General features: G+C 45.4%; 1 protein-coding gene across 7 annotated transcripts in view; it reads right to left on the minus strand.

Moving 5' to 3' along the window:
* Window positions 1-27,447, minus strand: part of BIN1 (bridging integrator 1) — a 100,560-nt gene that overhangs the window by 29,042 nt on the left and 44,071 nt on the right. For 6 of the 7 annotated variants that reach the window (XM_009887292.1, XM_009887293.1, XM_009887289.1 and 3 more), the window contains exons 2-8: window positions 25,496-25,576; window positions 18,237-18,291; window positions 17,679-17,773; window positions 15,725-15,820; window positions 11,117-11,224; window positions 3,023-3,108; window positions 1,115-1,190 (exon numbers count right to left, since the gene is read on the minus strand). In XM_009887292.1, the coding sequence (XP_009885594.1) occupies window positions 1,115-1,190; window positions 3,023-3,108; window positions 11,117-11,224; window positions 15,725-15,820; window positions 17,679-17,773; window positions 18,237-18,291; window positions 25,496-25,576 (597 nt within the window). Of the gene's footprint in view, window positions 1-1,114; window positions 1,191-3,022; window positions 3,109-8,381; window positions 8,475-11,116; window positions 11,225-15,724; window positions 15,821-17,678; window positions 17,774-18,236; window positions 18,292-25,495; window positions 25,577-27,447 lie in introns of all 7 variants that reach the window. The other variant, XM_009887286.1, reaches the window with a different exon arrangement.

The raw sequence follows: 27,447 nt of genomic DNA on the forward strand, positions 1-27,447 counted from the left end.
TAACAGCAACAAACTGATAATTATAACAATCCCGCCTATTCTTAACAATCAGTTCATCCCCCAGTGGAGAAAAGCAGGCTATTAATTGGAAAGGTCCCCATGAAATGTCAGCAGGGCTCAAAAATGAGGCATTACACCAAGACAGAGGGCCCCCGACTGCTGGGAATTGAAGGACTATAATGTTGCTTGTTGCTTAGCGGCTGTCTTGTTGCAGGATGATATTGGGGAAGGGAGGGAATACAAGAGTTTTCCAGCAGGGCTTTCAGTTGCTCATCAAGATTAGTGCAACGTTTACAGAGGGTGTGCAACCCTTAGGAGCAACGTACAGACCTAAGGAATTCAAGACTTCTCTAGGTTTTAAGTGAAAGAACAAGAACGTACTGGTAAATGAAAGTGGCAATAGGGGGGATTTCTCACTGATTGTTCCTGAGGCATCTGCCGGGTGCTGGCTCACAGCACCAAGATCCAGTCTGCCACCACCAGGTTACAACACTGCTTACTGCTGTGATTCCCCATTTGTAGCCAACTGGTAGCCCATGCAAGGGCCACGCTAAACACTTAAATGCCTTCTTTTGGGTCACAGGGCAGGAAGAAGCCAAAGCAGAGAGGTATTGCTGGGAAGTGCCTTCTTGAGGGACTGGAGTGAGGTTGGTCTCAGTCTTCAGCGGACTTGCAGATTCCCTGCTGTTTTCATCCCCACAGCTAGAGAGATTAGAGTTCACAGCAACTTGCTGCCACGCAGCAGAGGCGGACGCAAATAGACACTGGGCTGACAGTGCCCAGGTTATAGGTTACAGATCCGTAATGTAGAAGAACTAAAAAAGGCAGCAAGAGATAGGCCTGAAAATGGCTTCTCTTCCCCATGTGGCTCTGCAAATGAGCCCTGCCCGGTGACACAAACTCCCCACTGCTGCATGGCCCCATGGTCTCTTCCCTGTGCTCCATCCCTTTACATTACTATCTCAGTCTTTCTCCTAAGTGGCTCAGAAAAAACTAAGCGTTAACATCTCCCTCTGACGTAGGACAAATGCTCTGTTTTCACCAGTTTGTCTTTTTTTTTATTATAACACTGAGGAGACAGTGTATTAGTAGAATAAGCTGTTAGTTGCCTTACCTTGCTCATTTCTTTATGGAAGTTCTCTTCTAGGCCTGCTATACTCTGGAATGTGTTGACATAGAAACCAACACGACTGCCAAATGAAAAATGAGACAGAAGAACTTAATGGACAATGCTCTCCCAAAAACTTTCAATTCTGTCCCTTCTGCTACCTCCCACCTACCATTCTCATTCAAACTCAACTCTGTCAGGTCTGGTACATGCTGGAAGAGAAGGGCAGCAGAGAAGCACGAAAAGGGTGATGAAGCAAAGGCCAGGTATGGGGCAAACATGACCAAGGTGAGGAGGTGGCCAGGTGGGATAGGATCTGAATTTGTGCTGGCTAAAGCGAGAGGGAGGTGCACAGCTGGGGGAAAGAAAGAAAGAAAAAAAAGGAAAGAAGAAAAAAAAAAAAAAAAAAAAAAAGAGAGACAATTAGAGGCTGTGACGCAGATGGAGTGTGGAGAGAGCTGAGGGAATTGGCAGGAGGACAGATATTAATTCACTCTGCAGTCCCTCAGCACCAGGGGAAGCAAAAAAGCATGAACTGTTTGCTTCAGGGACAGAAGAGTAAGAAAGCACAGGATAGGCACAGAGAGCAAGAGGAAAGCAGAAGGATCAGCTGGATAACAGGAGCCTGTGAACAACCTGTGGCACCTTAAAATCCCAGCAGCTGCCTGCCACCCTCCTTCCTCTAGCCAGCCTGCCAGCTGCCAACAGAGAGTGCCTTACCAGCACCCAGCTGGAGGAGCAACAGCAGGAGTGAGATGCTCTCTAAGGCCAGTGACATCACCCATTCTGCATGTGGAGCCTCCCAGATGCCCGTACCCCTTCCCACCTCCTTCCTCAGCCAGGCCTGCTGCTGCAAGCAAAGAGCCCTGACCCAGGCTGAGAGGAAAGGGGAGTGAGGGCAGAGAGCAGCACTTTGCTTTCCCTCCCTGCTGCCGCCCACTCTCTCCATCCCCCACAGATCAGCACTGCCAACCCAGACGCAATCACTGCATTTAAAGATACGAAACTGGGACACCCCTAGGAGGACGTTGCCTGCTTTCCGCTGTGCCCTCCACATCAGCTTCTGCTGCCCTCCAGTTCATCCTCCAAGCTAACTGCTGGTCTGTTTTTTTTCCTCCCTCTTTTTTATCACCATAATCACTGGTATGGTAAATCCATGGTCCCTCAAGTCTTCCTATTCTTTCAGTCCATTTTCCCCTGCACAGGCTATGCTTTGTTAAATACAGCACAACAGGACAGTTATAACCACTAGTTCCTCACTGGGCTATGTGTCACATAGCCAGGAGCACGTTTAGGGGCAGAAGGCGGCAGCCACACAAGGATCCTCCCCTACTTTTCCTTCACCCAACTGCCCAAACCTGAAAGTGGCATCCAACCTGTCCTCTCATCCTCCCTCTTGTGTTAAACCTGCAGCTTCACTGGGCACTCGTAAGTTTGCATGGCAAGACACAGTGATCAAGGCATCACCTCTTGGCTCTCTCCAACCCTGGTGACTGTACAAAACCCCCCTGACATCTTGTCTTCCCTTAATCAGTCAGCTGACATATGTTCCTGCCAGCCAGCCAGCTCCACACCCAAAATCTTAGTGATCAGCAAGCTCCGTCTGCTGTCCGCAGCAGAAGCTGGGCCACTGCCCGGGAAAGTTGGGCAAAGTTGGCGGGGCAAAGGGATTAATCAGACAAAGCATAGAAATAGAGGTTCTTTTTGTGTTAAAACTGAGTTTTTCATGAGGATCATGAAGCAAAGCACAGAAAGCCCAGGGTGAACCTGGCTAGGGGTAATACTAGGACAGACTATCTGAGACAATCCAGAAAACAAGAGCCAACCCAAGCCAAGCTAAGGGGAACAGCGATACAAGAGCTTGGGTTTCTGCTTCCTTCTGACCAGCCCTTGGGGAAAACTTCCATTACTCACCTATTCCATAGTGAAGGCAGCTCCTCCTGCAGATCAACATTCATCTCTTCAAACACCTTCTGAGCCTTTACTAACTCTTCTTCAGCCTTAATAACAAAGAAGGGAGATTGTCAGCTCCAGTGCAGAAAAATACCCTGCAGGGCTGGGACAACTGTGACTCTTGACTTCTTTGGGAGACCAGGCAAAATTCTGGCATGGGGTATTCCCCTTCCCAAATGAGTCTCCCAGGAACCAGGGTTGCATCACAAATGACCTGATGCCCCCTCAGCTTGCATGTGTTACTCTCAGGCTTTCTCTCAATGGATTTCCCTGTTTGGATGCTCCAAAAATAATTCAAACATCCACTAATGTGTTTTTAAGTTCTATAAATTTCCCTGGCTTCAAAATCTGAACAGAGCTGGTCAGGCAACTCAGCCTCCAGCTTGGATAGAGATGAAGATAATAGTGGCCCCTGCCCCTTGCCAGGTCTCTGAAAGAGTTGAAATCCATCCCAAATTGCATTGAAGAAGAAGAGTCCTCCCCCGTGTGGACTCTCTCTGCTCAGGTAAGGTCATGCCAAAGTCCCATCTCTTCCGAGGAAGGGAAGAGGTCTGCATCCTTGGCTGATACAGCTCTCTCACAAAGGTGACTGGAGAAGCAAGGAAGGGTATGCAAAGCATGAGTTGTGCCAGCGGGAGGCCAGGTTGGAGTGCTTGAGCAGCAGGTCTCGGTTTCAGCAGTCTCACATACTCTCACTGGTGAGGTTCTAAAACAAAAGCAATCCCTCGCTAGTTGTTGGCCACCAACACCAAAGGAAATATGCCTCATACAGGACCTCTTTCTCCCAGTTCAGAGTTTAAATTTAATCTGTTCATTTGACCCAGACACCGATAGACTCCAACACTGATGCATGAATCCTGTCAGGTTTCAGTGACGAAAAGGACGATCCTGGTTTCTCTTACTGACGGCAGACACCAGCAGCAAGCACATTCTCTTTCCCATATTTGTCCTAGGTGACCTCTTCCTCTTTTCAGTGCCCTGGCTTAAAACTGAAAGCTTGCTAAAACGTTTCTATTCTGTAATTTGCAACAGCACGGCATTCTCCCATAACCCTGTGACACTTGACAACACATCTTAACAGGAAGGTCAGCAAGAGTGCCTACTTATATGCGTGACAACAGCAGGCAAAGAGCCCACAAGCCACTGGGGAACTGGATCTCTTCATCAGGCTGCAGCCAGGTTCCTATCCTTTCTACGAATTGGAAGTTTTATCTTCTTTGTGCCATCTTAATTACAGAAATTCAGCTTAATGCTCCTTAGTAACAGCACAGAGAGGATTGATGGGAGAAAGGACACAAAAATATTTTGCGGTTCAGAGTCCTGTTCCTCACAGTGTTGTGGAGGATTCTTACACTCTCCATTTCTCTCCTGACTTATGAGCAAGCCACAGAAGCTCCTACTTTGCAGCTAGCTCCACCTTCCAGAGGGTTGCTCATTGCTGCCAAAGGCAAGGCTAAGACTTTGTACTCAAGATCAGAAGAGAAAGTTTCCCCCAGAAAAAGACACAACTGGGAGGTATTCAAAAGTTAAGAAGAACTTGTGAGGAACAGGCAGGGGGAAAAGAGGCCAGGACGCTTCCACCCAGAAACCCCTGTATTTCGCTGCTACACTCACTGAAAAAACCCAACATTCAAGAGAGTTTGCACAAAACAAACAAAAAGCCCATTTAAAGAGAGGCACGTTTTATGCTGGATCAGAGACAATGATCACAAAGACTCATTCTACCTTAAAATCCCTCTATGAATGAATGTTTCTAATGTAACAGTTTTAAAGGGGGGGGAAAAAAAAAAAACACAAAAAAACCCCCCACATTATACACACACAACCCCAGAGTCCATCCTTTGGCTTTATCTTATTCTAATTTCCAAACTAGCCTGGAACCAGAAGCAACCCAGGAGGATGGGACAGCTGGGAGAGGAGGCACCACTGAATGCTGTTAGCTTTTCACATACGGTGACTATTAATAACAGTCTTTCCCTCTCTCGTTTACCTGTCCAGAAGGGCAAACCTAGAAAGCAACGCGTGAATATTGTGACATCCCAAGGCAAAGGCAAAAATCAGCAACAGGCAACGTTCACTCTAGAGTAGCTGTAGGAATCAGGCATCCATCTACTGCCTGTGGCTCAGCTAGTGCTCTCAGTCCCAGGTATAGCACTGAATTAATCCTTCACTCCTTTGATCCAGGGATCTTGTCACCATGGGATTCATTTTGCTTGGAAGCAGGGGTCCTGACACCAGATAGCCCTGACTGCTTCCAGCCGGAGCTGAAGACAGACATCAACTTGGTCATGAGCCCTGCTAGAAGAAAAGCCATCTCATGCAGTCCATTGAGGAAAGGAGGAAAGATATAGGTTTCAGGGACAGAGCTCGTTGCTACCACATCTGTGCACTTTCTATTTTAGCTCTCACCCTTGCCAACCTGATGGAGAACTGAGGCAGAAGGACATAATGCCCAGGTGCATGAAATGTGATCTCAGAAAATTCTTCCTCTCCTCTCCTGCCTGAAAGGGGGAAGGTTTGAGCAGGAGCTGGACAACACAAATCGTTTCCTGACTTTTCCCCTAGCCAAGGCTCAGAATGCCAAGCACCACCAGTGCCAGCTGTGACCGGGGTGCAGTTATGCCCCTGTGTGGGGGGCCTACCTACGTTTCCTACCATCGTGCATCCCAGCACTCATGAGTGTCTGGCAATATCCAGTCTGCTGCTTTCTGGCAATCTGGTGATCATTTCTCCCCAAACACTATGCTGTGAACTGTGTTAATTACACACTGCTCAGTAAATAGTTTAGACATCCATGAAGCAGGGGTAAGGATGAGAGCTGGCTGCCTCACCCAGGCCCAAGCCCTGACCAGTCCCAGCCAGACTCGCCCTCGGAAGGGCAGCATGGCCCAGGACTCCACTTTTTGGCTTTCCCCTACAGAGGTATCATTCTGTTATCACTGCAGCACCAAGGATGTTGCTTTTTAGTCTGTATTCAGCATTTCAGGGGAGCTTGGCAAAAAAGCAAGAATTTGCTCTTCTAAGCCATTTTCCCTTTTGTTCCCTTTTGCAGTCACCAAAATTTGTAACTGAGAGCATGAAATAACAAACCCCCCAGGAGGTTTTACAGAACACCCCCACTGTATTGTTTTTGTTAGTATCTGCTAAAGGCCTAAAAAGTCAGCAGTTTGCACACTGGAGGGAGGGACTTAGTTTGACAGTGGAAATAATAGGTCTCACTGACCCCATTTTTACTCTGAGGTTGTAAAATTACCAGGCAAGAACAGACAGCAACACAGCTGCTGGTAAGGGGAAGGAGGTTTTTTTTTTTCTTATGCTTAACATTCTGAAGCTTTTCAATAAATGCAGTGTCATCAGCCTTCCCGCTTTTATCACAAGCCTAATGAGATTTAGGGTTGTCAGTAACATCTTCAGTTTTGAAGTCATGCAAATATAAGAACTGAAGCCTTTTTTTTTTTTTTTTCCTTGCCTGCTTGTGTTTGTGAAGAAAAGCTGGAAAACCCACAGGTTCGGAATACAACCTAATCTTTATCGAGAATTTTTTTTTTTGGTAGTCCCTAATCAAAAATTTTAAAAACAAAAGACTCACACAAGTAGAAACAAAAAAAAATAAGGTTGGCAATAGTATTATTTAGTTCAAGAATGAAAGAGGAAAAACTTAAAGGAGGACTTAACTTGATTCAAAAATATCTGGGGTGACTGAAAATATTAACGCCACTTAGCAGGAGGGTAACACCCCTGCAGCACAACGGGTGGAAAGATTACATACCCGCTTGTCACCTGCTTTAGGGCGAAGTCACACAGTACAGTGAAATTATCTGTTGATTCTCAATAGCCTGTCTAAGATCGGTGCAATGGATGAGAAGCACTCATAGGTACTATTTCTCTAGGCAGTCTGTGGGTGGTGGTATTACTCCCAGTCACCCCAGCTGGTCTGAGAAGAGGAAAAATGCCCAAGAGCTTATTTATTTATTTGTGGCTTGAGAAACTTTCTGTACCTGCTTTCTAGTCCTCCAGCAATGCCACCAGCCAAACCCAAACAGACCAGTCAAGAACCACAACAGCACAGATCATTCCCAGCACTGCGGAGGCACAGGAAAAGCCCCCGGCAGCCAGCCAAATATCCTTCTCCCTTCCATCAGGAATGAATACATATTTCCTCCCTTTGCTATGCATCTTGAGCGGGGCTGCTAACAGCTGTTCTTTCCCTGGGCTTTACTGATGTGGTAATCTAGTCTTTTCCCTGATTCGCAGTCATAAACTGTGAAAAACCCAGGTGCTTTTATAAGGTGAGGGCAATTTAATGTTTCTAAACTGCAATTCATTCACCGACAAGGAATGTAAAAACGTAGGAGCATTTGAATGAGAACAGATGAGCTCACCAGGAACTTATAAGCAGGTAACTGGCGCTCTCCCAGTTTGGGTAATGATTTACTATCCTTTGCCCATTTAAAGCATTTTCTTCTCACTGACTGTTTTCTGTCAGCTCGCTCTTATCCCATAAGGAGTTCCCAAGTAAATACCAAGGGAGATTTCATCAGGAAGCCACATTCCTCCTATGCAAGTAGGATTTAAATTCTTAGCCCCTGCAGTTTCTCTGAGCTGCTCTTACGCCCCTCAAGATGCTATAACCTAAATGTTCAGTCAAGTTCTGCCACATGATGCAATCATGACCTCAACCTGGAGCTGTTCAAATATATTACAGGGGGTGCAAATTCCCTGGCTGGGAGCACCTCTTCTCCTATGCGGACTAAACCTCTGTGTACCTGAAAACACCTCATTTAGACCACAGAAGCCAGGACAGTGCCCGTTTTGGAAACTTGGATTTTACCATGGGAGAATGTTGCAACTTAACTCAGCAGCCACAGAAATTGCTTTTGAAGCAATATGTTTTATTCTGGCTTTACTCAACAGCAGAAATGCAGAAGCCAATTTTTCCAATGTTTTTTTCTTTTTTTTTGAAACAGCAACAATAAAAATTGCCTGCTTCTCTTAGAAGAAAAAGAAAGGAATAACTGGAGGAACTACACTACATCACCCTCTGCCTTGGCGTTATTCCACAGCCTTTTTTCAACCTCATTTCATTTTAAGGGGAGAAAACAATAGTCCAGTATTAACACACCTGATTAGAAATCAATAGGGCAGGCACAGATTCATTCATTGGTCAGTAACTTTCACATGTCCACTGTGGCTCATGATTATCAAGGACACACTTAACAGAGGGGACTAGAGTGAACGTTGCCTAGAGATTAGTTGCATGGTACAATCTAGAGCCCAAAATAGCGCATGCAGGGTTAGAGCCAGGTAGATCAGCAGTCACCTGATTTCGGAGCAGATTAGTTTGCGCAACGAGGTGAGCTTGTAGCTTCCCTTGACACCACTGAGGCGCGGCTTTCTCAAGCAGCGAAACAGGCTGGGGGGAGGGAGCATGTTTGAGTGAAAAGAGAAAAAAAATAAACAGAGAACAAGAGAGACACAAACATACATCTTTTAGGATTAAAAAAAAAATAAATAAATCAAGATCACAACAGAGAGTGTATTTAGAGGCTGGACCAAACCAGTATCACCAAGGCCAGAGAAAAAAAACAAACATCCCAGGACCTATCAGTTATGAATCTTTTGAAGCATGCCAAGTTTAGCAGTAATTAATGCTCCAGTGTGGGCTGGGATACTGCAGACCAGCCAGGCAGCTGCAAAGAGCAACAGATATAGTTGTTAGTGACCTCACACACAGACAACCCTACTCCGAGTCATGGCTGTGAAGTGGGAGCTCCTTAAAGAGAGGTCAGGATTAATTAACCATTGTAATTATTTGCATGCATCAGCTGAAAGTCCACAGTGCTTTGTTTTAATGGTGGGTTGTGAGTTTAGCAATAAGTGGCAGGAGTCCTGGGTGAGAAAAGAACATCCATATATTAGAGAAGAAAAAAAGAGACCATATAGCCCCAAAAATTATTTACATTGCTGTTTGTGTTACTATACCATGAAACATCAATCAAGTCAGTTCCCATTTGTATGCTGTGTCATAAACAAGATTTCTCTTTCCTAGGGGCCTGTCATCATATTCCAAAGTACCTTACACCAGAACCACCCTACTTCAAAGGTCACATGAGCAAAATCACAGTCACAGGAACAGAGGGGCGAACTTCCTACATCAGCCTAATACGCGCTGAGCTCTGGCTACTGCCCACAGCCCTGCAGAGCTGCAAGTGTGGGATTACAGGCTGGGCTGTGAAACCTTCCCATTTGGGAAGAGCATACATACATATCTTTTGGGGATTCACTGTTCCCATCTTTACAGGATCAGGACAGTGCGATGTGTCACATATTATCCCATGCATGAGCTTATGGCCTAAAGCACTGAGGGTAGAAAGATCTGATCCAGTGCACATTTTGGCTAACAAGAAGAATCCGATCAAGTACTGAGAGACATTTGCACAGGCTGAATCAGGGACAGAGCACCAACTCTCTAAATCTCAACATTTCACTCTTCAAATGGCATTGTTCTTCATGCTTTAACAAAAGAGGAACAAACAATCCCTTGTTAACAATGTCTTGTGTGAGCATTTGGGGCAACATGAGCAGAGTGCAGCAATGACAAAAGTAGCCACCCTCTTTGGTGCAGATCACCAGGTACCAACCTGAGTAGACGAATTCCTACAAAAAACATTCCCACTGCAGCAAAGAACCCACAGGCACACACCAATAATAATACCATGCCCCAGGGAAATTCTGCTCCTACCCCTAAACACAGCGAAGTACAGCTTTAAACAGAAGGCACAACCAGCTGGGCCTCATGCCTTGCATACAGAACCAAGACTTGCTTTGCCACACAAATGATGCAATGACACCTGAGCCATCAATCTCTCTCCCCTCTGCCTGTCAAGGTTAATCACAGTGCATGCACTGGGTGAGCAGATGACCGATGACTTGCAAATTAAAAATAAAAGTACTGTCAGTTGGCCATTAAATGCATATATTTTGCTCAGGGGAGAGATGTACCTCTCACACAGCCCATATTTCCTCCTACCAGAAATAACTCCAAGCAAAGGATGACAACTCTTCTTAGCCTGGTTAAAAGACCCCAGCTCTTTCTCTCCTGCACCGTTTCTAGCCTGAAGAGTCCTGATGTGTCATGGCCCACATTCAAGAGAATTAAAGATGTCTCCCCAGCCCTGGACTATTCTGTTGTGTCAAGACCTGTCCTATGGAGTGGAGCACGTGGTTCAAATCCACTCAGGGTACAGGAGTAATCCACAGCTTATTTTCTGGACAGGTATTTGAACCACGTGCCTCCTCTAGAACAAGGTTAGCACTATCACCTTTCTTCAGCTACATTTAAAAGAAAACCTGAATTTTATTTTTCATGACGTTTATTTTAAGAAAAAAAACCCTGCACTTGCACATTGGGTTAACCCTAGATCAAGCTGTTCACAGGCATGAAAGAAACCACACCTCGACACAAGAAAACTCATTTTCCTGCTTCCAGCCATATTTATTTTCCAGTAATTGTGACCAACAGACAACAGAACATAGTCATCAAGTGTGCGTAGGGTGCATTTCCACCAATGAACTTGTAACTCACACTCCTAAGGGCCTCCGTCTTCGAATACTAGAGGACTTCAAACACAACCAACCTCAAGCAACAGTCAAACACTTATTCGTACCACTGCTGTAAGATGGTGAGAAAGAGTCCCAACAAACAGCCAAACAGGCAGATTTTGCTGGGGCACTACAAGGCTTTGCCTCCCTCAGAGGCATGCGGGCTTTCCTGACAGAGGTTATGGTCCTGCAGCATGTGAGGAAATGGACGCCTAGGCCTTGGCCACAAAGAGATGCTCACTGATGACGGTGAGTCTGAACCAATACAACAGAGACCATCCTGCTTTCTAGAACTCAACAAGTGAGAAGGAAATATGTAGCCAAACTTCACACCACCTCTCTGAACAGAACACACCCAACAAAGACATAGAGGTGCACTTAGAAACTGCTCAGTAGGCAAATGCAAACCTTATGAAACAAAAGGATGGCTACCCATCCTTCTGCCTGCTTTACCTTTGCGATTTTGGTTTCGTCCTTCTTCTTTGCAGTTTGCAGGGCTTCAAAATGGTGTCTGGCACTGTCGTAATCCACAAGCTTCCTTCCTCGCTTGGCTATACGAGACTAAGAAAGATAGAGAAAAAGAGTTGTGACAATTTCCCCCAGCAGCCAAAACCCCAAAGCCTCTCAAGGAAAAATCCCCTTCTCTTCTCCCAACTCCCAGAGCATCCCATGCTCTGCCCACACAAGGACACTCACTGGATACTTCACACCGGTTGCCCAGAGAGGTGGCCCTGGGAGCCACCTGTGACAACCACCATTCTAGAGGAAGCTCCTCGGGAAGAGAGCATACCCAGCCAGGGAAAGCAAAGGGATCCAACCAACAACAGGCCCCACCTCTGGATGACATTAATGTTTTCAAAACTGTAGGTCTGGTGCTTCCTAAGCCTCCCTATGTACCTGCATCCTACAGGCACCTGCATCATCATTTTCAGGGCCTTCTGAAGGCTGCAGCCAGACTCTTAACTAACCAGCTCACAGCCCTAGTTTGTGTGGAAGCTCAAAAGATTAAGTTCAACAAAAGAAGGCATTTCAGTTGCCAGGCCAGCAAAAGCACTCATCCACATGCTCAGGATGCTACACTAGGACAGCATTTTGGACCCTGCAACAGGAGGTGCAGACAGAAGTGACTGCAGCCACAGGCAGTGGTCCATTGTAACTAGCTATTAAGCAAGACAAGCATGAGGGAAAACCTGTAGCACTGTGTCACTAGTAGGCGATACACACTGAAGCCATAACAAATGTGAGGAGGGTGCCACCTGCGTACCAGACTTGTGTTCAGGAATGGAGTCCTGACAGGTCTGTGGGTGAGAATCCAGGATAGACAGGCCTGTGGCCTGATCTTCCATTACTCCTTTTCATCCAAGGTGCCTCAGGCTCTCTCTCCTAGCATTGATTCACCTCAGCAAGGCTCAGGCCTGCTGGATTAAGAAACATCCACCCCCTTTAGACCCTCACCCCCTTGATCTCTACAAACACCCCAGACTATCTGGGTTAGAGCACAGGTCTTCCCCGCCTGACCCTAGCACCACCCCAGAGAGCCAGGTCCAGTGTCAGTGATCAGAGTTCTAAAGACAGGCAGGAGAACGGGAGTAAACAGGCATGGCAAGGAGCCAGAAGGGTTGCTAATTAACCACAGCACCCAGGGAAATTGAAAGTGCAAGATGAAGAATCAGCATTGAGATTTACTCGCAAAAGCAAAAGCCCCCCGCCTCCACTGCACTTGGCAGGGAGATGTGGTCTCCTCTCCCTAGGCTCCTGCAGATAAGCTGCAAAACCGCACTCAGGGCTGATCTTTCTGCCAGAGCAGCTGGGACCAGTTCGCACGTCTCCCACGCGTGCTCCTCTGCACTTTCAGCAAATGCCGGTGCAGCTCTGTGTGAGTCACAGCAGATCTGCAGGATCTCAGCCACACGCACACCCAAACTGATTTGAAAGCGCTCAGTTCACTCCAAGAGAGGAATCACGAAGAAGCCGAGCCACCTCGCAGTGAAGGTCACTAGAAGATACCTCCCTAACGTCATGCTGCCAGCCGGGCGTGTAGACAGGGTGTCAGAGGGGGCTTTCAGCAATATGACAACCTCTGAGATGCTAGCTAATGCATCTTCCACACACACCAGATAAATCCCTAATCTGGCCATGTGTTTTAAGAGAGAGGATTTTTTCCCTCAGGTCAGACTGGTAGAGATAGCTGGACTTTTGCTCATCTCTGCGACATGACAAATAGCCACTTCTAGGTTTTCCTGCCATCACACCAGGGAGTTTAACTCAATGTTACCCATCTCTCCTGCCCTTTTTTGCATCCCCCAATTTTCTTACCCCGCCCTCACATTTCTACTACAGTCCATGGAAATGCTGCGAGGTACGGCTGCACTGTGAGTCCTCCTGGAATAACCACTGATCTCACAATTGCCTGTGATGGCTGTAATGGAACTTAGCTCACTCCTGGAAGGCTGCAGGGTAGCTTCCTTTTATGACTCTAAGATAGCTGCAGCTACCCACCACTATCTGATGGTCAAAGTTAAACTCCAACAGAATTTACTGCTGTGCAATAAATACATCTTAATTTAAGCCTCCTTAAAAAAAAAAAACAAACAAACAAAAAAACAAAAAAACAAACACACACACCACCTTCCCCAACCCCCTCTCATCCCTTACTGATATTTTGTTTTAAACCTAGTAGAAACAGGGCACTAGTCTCAGTGCAAGACAGAAAATCTCCAATTCCACAGCTATTCAGAACTTCGGTTATGGTTTATCTTCTCTGGGCTCACTTCAGAGACCTGTACTCTTACTGCATGCTCTGCAACCTCAACCAAAAACTCACTCAGAAATATTATAGATTATATAAGAGTCCTACTCCAAGAAGTTATAGATACTGACCTGCAAAAAAAGGATGAAGTACTTTTTGCATTCCTGTTTTTCAAGTCAGAGAAGACAGAGAGGCTTTGTTCAGCCCTCCCCACCCAACATTTAAAAACTATTCTCTTTGATTTATAAAAATTCCTTACTAAAGCACTGCTATGTTTTTACATTCCTGCTGTGGATCCCGTTGGAAGTCGACAAAACTCAAGGGAATTTTTCCAGCCCCTCAAATGAAGATTTCAGAATATGTTAGAATTTAACAAAAAATAGTGCACGCGTGATCTAATTCATCACACGTTTGAATTACTAGGCTGTTAAGAAAAAAACAGGCCTTGACATAACTAAATTAAAATCATCTTCTCTCCATAAATCATCTTTCATTATCACAGTAATGCCAGAATTCCAGGAAAAGCAGAAGATTTGCTTTTGTGGAAAACACAAAACAAAACTATTACCACAACAACCAAAACCAACTGAAATATTCTGTAAATTACATAAGACTGGGTTTTTTTTGCTTGTCACCCTCAAGAACTCTAATTCCTTATGTGAAGCCAAATGATACTTTTGTATAACTGTAGCAGCCTTCAACAACAGTACTTGTAAGAGTTTCTACCAGTCAAGGAAACCAGACTTGATTTGAGCATTTTACACTGCTCAGGGGTAAGGAGAACGGTGCATTCAGCTGAACTACCAATAAAAACATACCGACCTTTTCAAATTCATACCACTGAAAGTCCATTTTAAAGAAATAAGCAACTATGTGAAATATATCTGTACCTTATTGTAGGAATCAACAGAAAGCCAAATTTTCACTTGTTTTAGAACGGGAAGCAGAGGTGAGTAGTGCTCTCTAAAGCACTACTTAAATTGTGCATAAAATTGCTTTAATATCCTATTTTCTAGAGCATCATCTGAAGACTGAGAAAGGGACATTAGTAATAAACACCTTAGTGCCCCATTCGGAAGACAGAAAGGATCCATGGGAGCTCAGTGCCTAACACCTTGAGTTCTAGTGGAATTTGGGTGGTCCCAGTCTTGTGCTCCTTTTAAAATCCCACTGTAAAACCTCAACAAGACCCCAGCAGAATTAAGAAATCCCAAAGATACTAAGCATGGAAAAAACCATGATCCTCCAATGTGACCCAGTGCGCAGCCGACAAGGCTGGTGAACTGTGATTTGGACTGAAGTGGTGCAGAAGTCTGAGTCTACAGCAAGTTTGAAATAAAACCTTCTGCTTAGGAAGCAGTGCACAAGCCTCTGTGCTGCTAACTGAGGCACATGGCATCACACTATGGGGAGCAATCGGCTCTACAGCCCTGAGCGGGTGGAAAGCTACAGCAAGCCTCTTCGCCCTTCCCCACTTCAGATTTCCAGGGACAAAAGAGGCTGGAAAAATGAAGCAAAAACAAGGAGCCCCAGGAGGCAAAGGCGCCGCTGTTCAGGGCTCATTCTACCCCCCTTTGATACAGCACCATCCTCCCGAAGCAACAAATATTGACAAACGTTTTAAGAGACATGTGGTGGGGAAAGGGTTGTTTTCACTGGGAAGAAGCCAAGCTGATATTTCCCATATGGTGTTATCATTACTAGCGCTTCCATATGGTGAAGACATTTCCTGCATAACCTTCTGAAAGTGAACGGAGAGGAGATAACTATGGGGGAAGGGAGAGGACACCATTCAAACCCAGGTCCTCAGGTGTGATCTCCCCCCAAAAGACACCTATCCAGCATTCCCCCTTCTCTGCAAAAAGCTGGTTACATGCACGGCGGGACTTCAGGGAACACACAGAAATCTGCCTTCCATACTAGCCTCTACCTAATAAAGCACATTTGCCACTCACTACTGCCTCAGAGTTAAAAAACCAAAGGATTAAAAAGAGGGACTGAGAGCGTGTGAGTTATTGCTGACACTGCCCTCCTGCACTGTGATACAATAGGAAACTTCATGGATCTTTCTGTTTCACACTTATGTTTTCTCTTCAGTATCTGGATTCTTCACTCTCATTTCAAGCCCAAAAAGCAAACACAACATTTTGACATGACCCAGAGCTGCAAAGATCTTGGCTGCTCTAAAAGTAGAGCTTGCAGCAGCACAGCACACACATCCTCCTAAAGAAGATGGGGATGCAAGAAATTGATTCTTATGAGGTTTCATCTACTGTGACTTTCTAGATCAAAAGGTTTAAAGCGAACCTTACTTTAATATCAGGAAATTGGCCAAGGTATGTATCCATGGTCAGAAGTGCCTGATCCACCAGCTTCTGATGGAAATCCGTCCAGAGGAGATCATTGTTCTGAAAAAACAAAAGTAATGAGCTAACTATTAAGAACACAGAACTCTGCTTTTTTATTTTCTCCATGCGTGCTACAGTCAACAATTTCAGTCCCCCAGAGCTCTTAAGAAGAAGTCATATCTTTGGGGAAAAAAATAAGGAGCAGAGAAGTTAGTTGAAAACAGAGGTCATGCCAGAAATGTAGAAATAGAGCCTGATGCTGCTAATTCAGGTGACCTCTCCAAGGACATAGCACCCTTAGCGAACCTTCCTTTGAAGGCTTGTCTTCTCCCTTGCAGTGCTAGCTCAAGTCCATACAACAGAAGGGATGAAGAACATCAGGCTGGCTTTACCTTCTTCTCCCAGCAGCCACAAAAAATGGGATGCCTGAGACCACTAGGCACTATTTTCTGCTTTTCATTACAATACGGCTTTCTGGAGAATAATGAACAATAACAGAAGGCTATTCAACCAGTTTTCAGCCCTCACAGCACCTGCCTCCAAGGCTTGCACCCAAACCTGTGCACGCTTTATCATTGATCTTATCTTAGGCACAGTAACTTCCCATCAACATCTTGGATTAGGTGGAAATTGGCCCCTCCCCTATTTTTCCTCTTGAACAAAGGGTTTGGGGTAACATATTCAAGAAAAATGCCCACTTTATGCAAGATTTTTTTTTTCTTCCCCAGGAATATCACTTTTTTTTCTGCCTCTCTCTTCCTGAAAGAGAGAAATATAAACAAATGCATTAAAGGGGAAGGTGGATGGCTGGAAATATTCTTGCAGACCCTCAGAGTAGCTACAGTTAATTGTCAGGGCTCATGCTCCCTTTGACCTATCTGGCTCAAATTCTCTGAAGGGACGGTCTCCCAGGAGGCACTACAGTGGTTAGGAAGCAACAAGGCCAACAGAGAATGTGAAGCCAAACCAGCTGAATTACAAGTCCATTATTTACAGAAACAGTACTTCCTAATGGAAAGTTTCCATGTTAATGCAAGAATTGACCTGGAAATGTTCAGGTTTTGTTTGATTTATCTGCTTTGAAGCCAGTATTTCCTGGGTAAGATGCAGATGTTATTTCAGGTGATATTTTCTGCAGAGGAAAGCAGGAGAAGGAAAGAATCCTACTCCTGCTCTCCTCTCTGTCCCTTCCCCACTGCTCCAATGCCATAGACAGCTGCAATAAGCCCAGTCCTGCAGCCTCATGGCAGATGGATCCACAGAGCTGAATTGCCACAGCTGCTGCTCAGCAAAACAGCTGAGCAAGAGAGCAGAGGGCGCCTGCCTCCAGCCAGACCCACCACACACACATGCCAAGGGGGATCCAAGCTGTCAAATGACAGGCTGTGCACTGAACTCCACAGAAAACACCTGGGCAAGTCAGACAGGCATCTCCTCACCAAGGGATGAGAACAGCAGATTGGGGTGACACATGGCTCAGCCAAACAAGGTGGCAACTAAAATATGGCAGCTGGTGGTACTGCTATGAGTGGGAGGTTGTTGCAGCTACACAATGGCTGCTCTGACCATGCTTTGGCCATAGATTTGGCTACCCCTGTCTCTTGCACAGAGGATAAACAATACATCCAGTTGACCCTATTGACTCTCTTTTGGCATCCTCTTGTCTCCGATTAGCTGCTGCTGAGGGAACAAACTGTTTGTCTGTGCAGCATTCAAGCATCTAGGGACAGTGCCTACACAGACAAAAATACAGGCCACATCCCTTCAGCTTTCCCTTCTTCCCAATGCTGAGTTTGTATCTCCAATTATTCTGCAAAGTCATATGGCTGAAGAAATGTGGTGCACAGACACAGCTTCCAAAGCTCATCTCTGCTGACAGGCCAAGTTTTGTGAGCCCACATCCTGGACAGAGTCTTACCTCTGCTATTTTATTTGTGTCATCTCTCCCAGGCCAATCCGGCTCATAAACTTCCTGCAAACACTCTGTCAGCTTCTTGGAGGCCTCGTGCATGGCTAGGAAAGAAGAGGGAACTGCTTCAGAAAGAGGGAAATAGTGTGTTCCTCACGGTTTAACCCTTATCCTGAGGAATGGGGACACAGGAGGTGTTGAATGGGTCATAACAAATGTAAGCTCTTCCTTACAGAATGTCTAACCCTTGATAACAGAAATGGAAGGTAACCAGAGGGAGAAAGGAACCAAGGATCCAGTCGCATCAAATCCTTTGTGTTCGTCCTCACCTAGCAGAGGCTAGGACAGTCTATCTGTTAAGACAGAACCCACTTGTTTGTCATCAAAGCACAACCCCATTCCATCCCAGCTGGTCCTGAAGGATTCTGAGAAATCCCCCACCCACACAAGGCTGACCTTTCCTACAATTCATGCCTGAGGAAACACCAGGAAGAGGATGGCTGCAGAAATCTCACTGTGTAGGTAAGCGTTAGAGAGGAAACAATTTTGTGCTTACGCAGTCCTTACCTTTTACGGAAGCCAAGTAAGTTCGGAGGTCCTTCTGCAGCCTCGTGCCTTCAGACTGAGAATATAAGGAGAAGGCCATAAGTTATTCTCCCACATAAAGAGAGTGTAAGAAGGAGTCGTCAAGCATTTCTAAATAAAGAAAAATGGTCTTGCAAATGGACTACACACCAGCCCTATGACCACACAAAACAAACGTTAACAGGGAGACCACAGCCCTCTGACTTGGTAAGCCCACAGACGGTGACTTGCAGGCGTGTTTGGCCAATAGCACCACCAGGGTGCCAAGTAACTTGATGTGGGTAAAGCTGTGATTTGCTCTTCCCAGCAGAGACAGCTTTAGTGTTTTGATTTCATACAAGCAACTAGAGAGGGTCTTAAGGGTAACAATTAGTTTATAAGCCAAGGGCTAGTGGGTCTAGGCAACAAATGTAACTGAAGGGAATCTGTAGGATATAGGAGAGATACAATTGATTTATCTTGTACTGGTCTGGGAGCAGTTTAGCTTATCGCTTTTTCCTGCCACACTGCAGACCCAAACCCCAGTGCAAAGTGGGTACAAGGAACCTCCGACCTGCCCAGACCTCCTGTCTAAATTGTCCTGTGCAGCAGGATTTGCAAGTACAGAATTAACCATCTTTTTCTCTAGCTTCACTGTGGAGGTGGCCTGCCAGCAACAGATCTCATTCACTAGGAAACAAAGGATTAAAACCAGAAGCTGGGCTGTTTTGCCAGTTTGAACCTTCAGATGACACAGGTGACTGCAGTACAAGAACCTAGATTAGAAAGGGTTGTGGAGATTTTTACAGCAAAGTTGGCTCAGACATGAACATATATACGCACTCCCTATATGACTGCTCTCCTGCACTAGGATAAGCACAGTCAGGCCCAGCTCCACTCTACCTTGGCATGACTCATTGACAGTGGTGCAAAGCAGACAGGAAAATACTCCCAAATCCAGACAGTGACATTATACAAACAGAAAGGAAAGGAAGAGAAAAGCAAGGCTTGAGAAGTTGGCCAACACCACAGAACAGGTCAAAGCAAGGGAAGGAGCAAACATTGAGGACACCTGTGGAGACAACCTCGAGCATGCAAGAAGTACAGAAAAAAGTTAGAGACAAAGATCTCTGTTATAAAAGGGTTTCTCTTACCCTGTGGGATCTCACTGGATCCCCACTAACCCCCAAAGTAGCTGCAAAACCAAGAATGCAGGAAAGCGACAACTAAACCTCACACCTTCCTCATAGCCTGCTGCATTCCTCCTATTCTTTCCCAGTTCTTGTCCCATTCTGGGGGGCCCCCAGCATAATGAATTTTGACAGCTGAAGACAACTCCAGAGACAGGGAGCCCACAGGACATCTCTGACAGCTGCCTCAGAGCTACTAGCTTCAAAGGCAGATGTTTCCCATCAGGCCTCCCCACCACTCAGGCACCTCTTGCTTCAACTGAGCTCATGCTGTGATCCTTTGTGCTCTCAGTGCAGCTGCGCTCTCTAAGCAGAGGCTAAATCTGCCCAGCTGTTGAAGTGGCAGTGCTAGCATAGCTTTGTGGAGAAATCCATCTGCTTCCAACACTATGGCCCAATTTGTTTTCCTTCCCTCAAAAGTTCTGGATGAGTTCACATTTGTTCTTTTCTTACTGCCATCAACAAAGGAAGTGAGGGATGGGAAAGAGCTGGCCACTTTTATAAAAGAAAGTCAGACTCCTGGTCTGGAGAAGCATTTGGAACTGACCCAAGGAGAGTACAAGAGGAAAGGAATAATAATCACATCTGCTGCAAAAGTCCTAGGAATTCTTAAAAAAAAGCAGAGCAAACAAATGTAGAGCTTTTTGCTGGCTTCAGGTGAATGTGGAAACCTGGGCAGATAACACTTTCCTAGCACTGCAATCAGAAACCACCAGGGAAGAGGCGCCAGAGTAATCAAAGAGCACACACACACAGAGGACCATCAGGGAGGCTGAGCTGACAACCAGCAATTCAATCACACTGTAATAGGTGGTTGCTTGTGCCCAATGCAGGGAGCAAGAAAGGCTTAGAGGAAAGCAGTGCTGTCTGCCTAGAATCGCTCCATGCTGGAAATCAGACTGAGTGGAACAGGCAACATGAGATGTCAGAACACAAGAGGAAATGGCATAGAAGAAACTATCATGCAAAATCCCTCAGATACATTATCATCCTGCAGCTGTATCATTTTCAAGAATGACTAAATTTGAACACACAACATTGAGGTTATCAGAAAGTAAACAGCAGGTAAGGTCCTCTGCAGAATTTGTCCACCACACACTTGGGCACTGCAATGTCTAGAACTGCAACTCTCAAAATTGTAGGATCTAGAAAAAAAAAAATAATCAGAAAACACCTCAAATTGTGTGCATACTTGTCTGAGTCCTGCCACAGCAGCACACAACAGAACCCAGACTCATGAACTCTTAAAGTCTCAATACCTGGTCCCAAAGTCACAGGGACAAAATGATCCCCAGAGAGGTATACTGGCATCACAATTAAACAGCAGATCAGGATTTTTAGACAGACCACCTGAAAAACCTGCAAGTCAGGGCCTGAACACTGGAGCGTGCCATTGCAGCAATGCACAACTAGCCCTCTGGGTTCTGCAGGTGTCCTCAACACCACTTGTCTTGCCACGATGTGCAGTCAGCCAATATACAGTGCTATATTCTACAACTGGAATGGTCTGTCTTAAGTCACCTCTTGCTGATGTTTAAAGTCAGTTACAGCTGATCTCCATAACTATGGGGTTACCTGAGCCTCTTAAAAGTACCAAGCCTGCCAGCCAGAGTGAATAGACTTTACAGCCTGCAAGATCTGCAGGCATAAAGACTTTCAGAGAGGCCCATGTTCAGAGTTTTGCCATGAATCCCATTTCCCCAGCTCCCCTGGGCATCTGTGGTTCCCATCCAAGTCAATCTTTGGCATTTCCATTGTTTTATTTCTTCACCACCAGTAGCACAGCTCCCTCACTTGCTACCAGGGTTTCTTTTTATTATTTTAAGCATTAATGCTTTCCCAAGAAACTTTGGCAACTGCTTGCTCTCTGTGCATGCAGCACCTGCTTTCTTCAAGCAGACTATAGCGAGCTGTCAAGATTCTGCATAAATACCTCTCACAATGCAGTTAGACACTGTTAAATACTGTACAGAACAGCAACTTTCAACACCCTTGAGGGCACATTTAAGAGATGCTTTCTAAACTCAAATGTAAAAAAAGTAGGGAAGAGTTAAACGAAAATCTGAAAAAATAATCCACTTCCCAGTTATCAAAGAGTTTAAGAGTGTGAGGAGGTATGGTTGAATCTAAATATGTTGAAAAATCCAATTGCACAGTAATTTTTAAAGGGCAAGAACATAAAGAAATAAGAAACAGTATATATGTGTGTGTGTGTATATAAACTCCACAAAAGAAAACTAGGACAAAAAAAAAGGAAGATCAGTGCTGATTCTGAACCCCATATTCATTTCTCATCCCTGCACTAACAAACTGACTTCAAACCTTCACACAGGGCCAATGACACTGTGTCTTGATGTAGAAGTGACCAGAATAAGTTGTTCTACTCAAACACACAAGTGACATCTTGTTTGAGCAGCCATACTTGCAATCACAGTGTAATTCAACCCTGTGAGCCTATAACACAACCAGGTATGATATGAAGGACAGTATGTACAGGAAGATACATATTTAAAAATAGAAGTGCTATGCTTGGGAGGCTGGAAGAGCTCTCTCTCCGAGGACCTAATGAATCACCTATTACTTATAGCTTATAGAAAAACAGAAGAGTGGTTTGGTATATTTTTGTGCTTTCTTGTTTTGTTGGGGGGTTGTTATTTGCAACACCTTTCGCCAAGCCCTAGCTAAGCATATGATATTCCGTAGAGCTGTTTCTTGGTAGTAGACAGGTTTCCTAAAACCCCTTTCTCTCCAATCTCCAAAAGAAATTCTTTCATCCTAATATTAGACTGCAACCCTTTCTTTATGTAACCTCCCTGGGTTTGCAGTTGCAATGGGAAGGATTTTTATTATCAGGAGGGATGTTCTACACCTGAGAAGGGCTGCTTCAGATTAGATTAACATAGGGCTGGAAGAGCCAATTGTGGAGTTATGAAGGAAAGGGGGGAGGGAGCACTGAAACAACAGCTCCAGATAAGCCTCCACTCACCAAAACTTCAGACCTGTTAAGACACAAAGCATGACAAAGCAAGACACCTCCCATCCCTGGAGGTGTTCAAGGCCAGGCTGGACGTGGCCTTGGGCAACCTGGTCTAGTGGGAGGTGTCCCTGCCCATGGCAGGGAGGCTGGAACTCGATGATCTTCAAGGTCCTTCCCAACCTAAACCATTCTATGATTCTATGAACAACTGGTGAGAAGCTCCCATCCTGGGGTACCAAGCAAGCTGTTAAACTTGATTTGCTACATAAGACTGAAATGGGAACTGCTGGGCTTGAAGGGTTCTTGCCTGGAAAGAAAGTCTCTGTCTGAGCTACTGGCTGTAGTGGTCCACAGCCAAGTCTATGCTGCAAGAGCAAAGATTAAGTCCATGCTGCCCGGCCTGCAGGCTGGAGCTGTGCCGAACACTGTGGGGTACCAGCAAAGATGGATGCAGCCTGTGCCAGCAGCAGCTTGCCTCTCATGTATCTGGTGTAAAACACTGTAAACCAACCCAGAACTTCCACACCAGTGACAGCTCACAAAAGGTATCAAAAGCCAGCCACTCTGCCAGGCAGCAACACAACGCAGTGCCAGGTGTAAGGGCTGCCACCAGCCTCCCACTCTCTGTCTCTCCAGTGAGCATTTCAAACGCAAGGGAAGAGAAGCCAAAGCCTAGCGCGCCTCGGGCAGGGGCTGTGTTTCACCTTTGCAGCAGGCCTCCTGCTCCCTGGTCTGTGAGGACAATTTCCAGGACAGATCCTTGAGCTGCTGCCTGAACGCAAGTGACACTGGGAAAGAGAAGGAGGGGGGAGCCTTCAAATGAACTTTTTGGGACGTGAATTGCCAAAGATAATCTGTCATGAGGGAACAGTATGGAGGCCAGTTGTGCTGCTTGTCAAGCCTTCAAGAGGCAGAGGCGAGCCCCGTAGCCCTGCAGAAACATGGTTATGTCCAGCTCATTTGTCACACAGCAAATCTATCTGTCCGAGCTTAAAAGCTCCTACCATTCAGAGACCTGAGGCAGACCTTCAGCTCTTATATGAACCTGAATGGACAGAGAGCTGGGAAGTGCAATGCTTTCCCTTTATATCCACCCAACCACCATTTGAGAGAACCACAAGACGCCTTAGTTGAAAATGAGTAAGTGATTTTTAGACCTGCTCTCCATTCATCAACAGCCCACACATGGGAAAATATGTCAAGGTGGCCCAACACAGTTATTAGGAGCCTCTAATCGACGCAGCAAACAAGGCCACTGCCAGTTCCACAGGAGACCTGTTTTGCCACAAGCCTGCGTCAGCTTTCCTCCAGACTTACATTTCCCACTGGGGCAGACTTTGTAAGGAAAGGCCATAGAAGTCTCACACATAGCCATAAGTAGACACACATCTCCTACATATAAAAATAAAATCAAATGCGTATATATGAACATATAGCTGAAATTTTTTCACCAGTCTGCCTGGCATCATAACACTTCTGCAGCCCCAGATATCCTAACAATCCAGCTAATTCATATTTATGTTTGCCCTGTAAAACAGGCACTGCTTGCATTTATTTTGGTAATAGGGAACCTGAGGGCCAAAGCAAAACCAATAGATCCCAAGCAGCAAATGCAGAGCAGCCTCTACTTCCTTTGATAAATTATTTGGATGACTTAGTTCATAGCCTTCTGCCTGCAAGACAGGAAAAGAAATTCAGCTGTAAGGGGTACAGAGGCAGTGCTTCTTTAACAGGCTTCTTGGTGCATCACTGGAACTCGTGGCTTTGGAAACTGAAAAGGCATCCCAGACAGCCAGATCAGGAAGTTTGGATTTCAGTTTTTCAGTATTTCTCCTTAAAAAAGGCTACTTCCTGATTAATCATTAAATTAAAAATTATACTGAAAAGTCACACCTGCTAATGTCATGTTTTTAGAAAGAAGTCAAACTGTATTCCTCTGTGTACAAAAGACACCATTGGTGGACACACTATAGAGGTGTCACATCATCTTCTGGAGCAACAGCTACTATCACTGCCAAGAGAATGAGCATTAGTCTCCAGGAATCTGCAGTCAGCTCCGGTTAGACATAAGTCAAAGTCAGCCTGAAAGATTTTAATTATATTCAGCTGTGGCAAATTCGTTCTCAGCTGGTTTTGCGACACAGAACCACATCTGCCAAGTCTTAACACTGCTGCTAATAGCTCCAGAAGAAGTTCCTAAATATGTCAGGGCACAAAGGGGCTAAAAGATTTCTTCAGTGCCACCTGAGCTTTGGTGTGGCACGCATTTCTTGCCAGGAAACAGAAGCAACACTTCCCCTAACACCAAGGTGCAAATCCCCTGGGGTAACTGACGTTTTCCTCTCCTCTGGGTGGCCAAAAGTTCCAGATTAAAAAAAAAAAAAAAACCCACCACCCAAAACAAAACAAAAAAAAAACCCACCAAAACAAACACACACCCAGTGTCTGATATAAACCTACTGCTGTTTATGTAGGAGGGTGGGGGAAAATTGCTACACTGTTAAAATATTTTTGCGTGCTGAAATGTAGGGATGAAGCAGACATGCAAAAGAAGAATGACTCAGGCCTGACACAGCGATTGTGCAAGGATGTGGAGGAAGTTCGATTTAGATCTTAGCCATGGAAGGATGTTCCCTTTTCACCATTTGCTTTTTTTTGTCTCTTTTTCCCCTCTGCTGCACTTAGGAAACTGAAACTGCCTTGTTCCATTTTATTTTTTATTTCGAGTCTGTTTCCCATCCTATCCATCTTTCAGACACACAGTGTTGCTCTTATATCTCTGCTACCAGCCCTGCAGGAAAAATTACATTACAAAGCAGCTGCTAACTCAAGGAAGTGTTCTCGTTGAGCTATTTCTTTTCCTAAACTTGGGTCTAGAACAAGTATTATTTTTCAGCATACACTCTCACTGACTCCATGATAGGGACATTGGAAGACACTGTAATTTCTCATAAGTGAACAGCTACGAGTTGTGGGTGACTTCAATAAGCCTATGGCATCGTTTAATTTAATGGACTTTAATTGCGTATTGCAGCAGATGACTGGAAGCTAATACTGAAAACCAGGGTGTAATTACATATTGCCAATTATCTTACCAGCTGTTTGTTGAAGTTCTGCACGCACTGTTCGAACTGCTCATCTTTTGTTTCATCTGCTTTCCCAAGCTTCTGAAGGACCTGCAGAAAGATAGGAGAAAGACAGGACACTTCAAACAAAGATACAGCAAAGCAGAGACAATGAAACAGTTTTAAGTTTTTGCTCATAAGGCTGAAAGAAGGGAAGTTAAAAAGTCTCCCTTATTCTTGCACTCAGAATTTCTGGAATATTTCTCCACATACTCATAGTTTGTAAAAGGACTTACAGACAAATCAGGATGAACTCAGACCTCTTATGCTTTGCTGTAGAGAAGAGCATGACTGAGGTTTGTTCTTCACTAGCCTAATGCTTTTTGCAGACAAGGCAATAGCAACCCAGTTATTTATCTCCTGGACCAGCAAGAAACAAACCACATCCCTAATATGCCTGTGTTGTGTGGTTACACTTATCCTGATTTAACACTAGTCTCTGGTCCAGACAGGGTGAGGTTTTTTGCTCCCAGAACTGCTGGACTGTCCCCAGACACAGAAAGCCATGCAGAGACCTCCTTAGAGAGAGAAGGTGGCTGGAGCAGTGAAAGTCCCACCTTCTTTCCACCTTTTCTCACTATGCACATGCTTGGCAGGAGCTGGCTACTGAGAGCAACTGGGGACCTTACACCATGAATCTACATGATGCTCAGTTTAAGTGTCACATCTGAGAGTGTCAGCAGCCAGTTCTGTTCCTCTCACCACCTCCCTGCACAGCTCCCCACAGCCTGTAAAAAAATCCTTATCAGACTACTTCCCTTATCACCCTTCTCTCTTAACAATCTCTCCATGCAGCTAAGTGGATCGCTCTCACGCTTTGAACAAAGCATTTTATTTTCTGGGCAGGAAGGTGGGTCCACCACAAGAAGGCTGGGCAAACTGCAGCTATGGAGGAGGGCAGCAGTTATTTGCCATGCCCCAAGAAACTACAGCAGCAGGGAAACAGGGATGTAAACTATAGCTGGTTAAGCTAGATTACAGCATCTTTATTAATCAAAAATAAAACCCGACTGTGCCAAAAAAAAAAAAGAGAGAAATATGTGCAGCCTTGTCTCGCGGGGCCAGTTAAAATGGAAAAGACCACCCAGTCCTCAATCACAAGAGGTTCTGGGGAGCCAGAGTTCAGCTAGAAAGGGTGCTGAGGGAACACCTCGAAATGCAAGGAACCCTGGCCGGGAACAATATGACTGCCCAAGAGGCAGAAAACACTGGAAAGCTGAAGTCTCTCCTGCTGTGCTGAGCACATCAGTCCTTTAATCACAGATCTCAGCCTTCATGTTCAGTCCCTCTTGGGGAGACAAGGGTCAAGGTGGAAAAGCAGGTGCATGTTACTGCCATCGGGTCTACAGGAAGGCCACTAGTAAGTGTCTCCAGACCAGCTGCTCTCAGGGACTGCCACTCAGACACAACAGCCACCCAAATCAGCTTCCTCCAGCTCCCTTTCCTACTTGCAAATCTTCTCAGAGAATGTAAAGAGGATTTTTTCCCTGCAGGACAGGGATCAGCCTTTCATGTTCAGCCCCCAAAATGACATTGAGAAGGTCCATGCAACAGGATGTAGAATAGAATATTTTCAGTTGGAAGGGACCTACAATGATCCCCTAGTCCAACTGCCAATGTACTGGCCCACTCTCATCTTTTTACACAGCCAAGGTGGAGGACATTTGTGTTATGTCTATTTGGCTAATCTCAGTTCCCCTCTCTCCCATATAAGCACGCATAATCTCAGCTCACCCCTGACCACAATAACTGACTCTAGCGCTAGACACGATAAATCAGTGCAGTCATTCAGCATGCAGCTTGTAAATCACTTTATTTAGGCTGGGATTGAATGTCTAGAAGGGAATCACTGTTTTTCATTTTTGCTCTGTTCAACAGCCTCTTCACTTCCAGGAATCACTGAGGTATTCAAGCATCAGCAA

The sequence above is a fragment of the Charadrius vociferus genome, unplaced genomic scaffold (genome assembly GCF_000708025.1).
Source record: "Charadrius vociferus isolate BGI_N301 unplaced genomic scaffold, ASM70802v2 scaffold385, whole genome shotgun sequence".
Taxonomy (NCBI): domain Eukaryota; kingdom Metazoa; phylum Chordata; class Aves; order Charadriiformes; family Charadriidae; genus Charadrius; species Charadrius vociferus.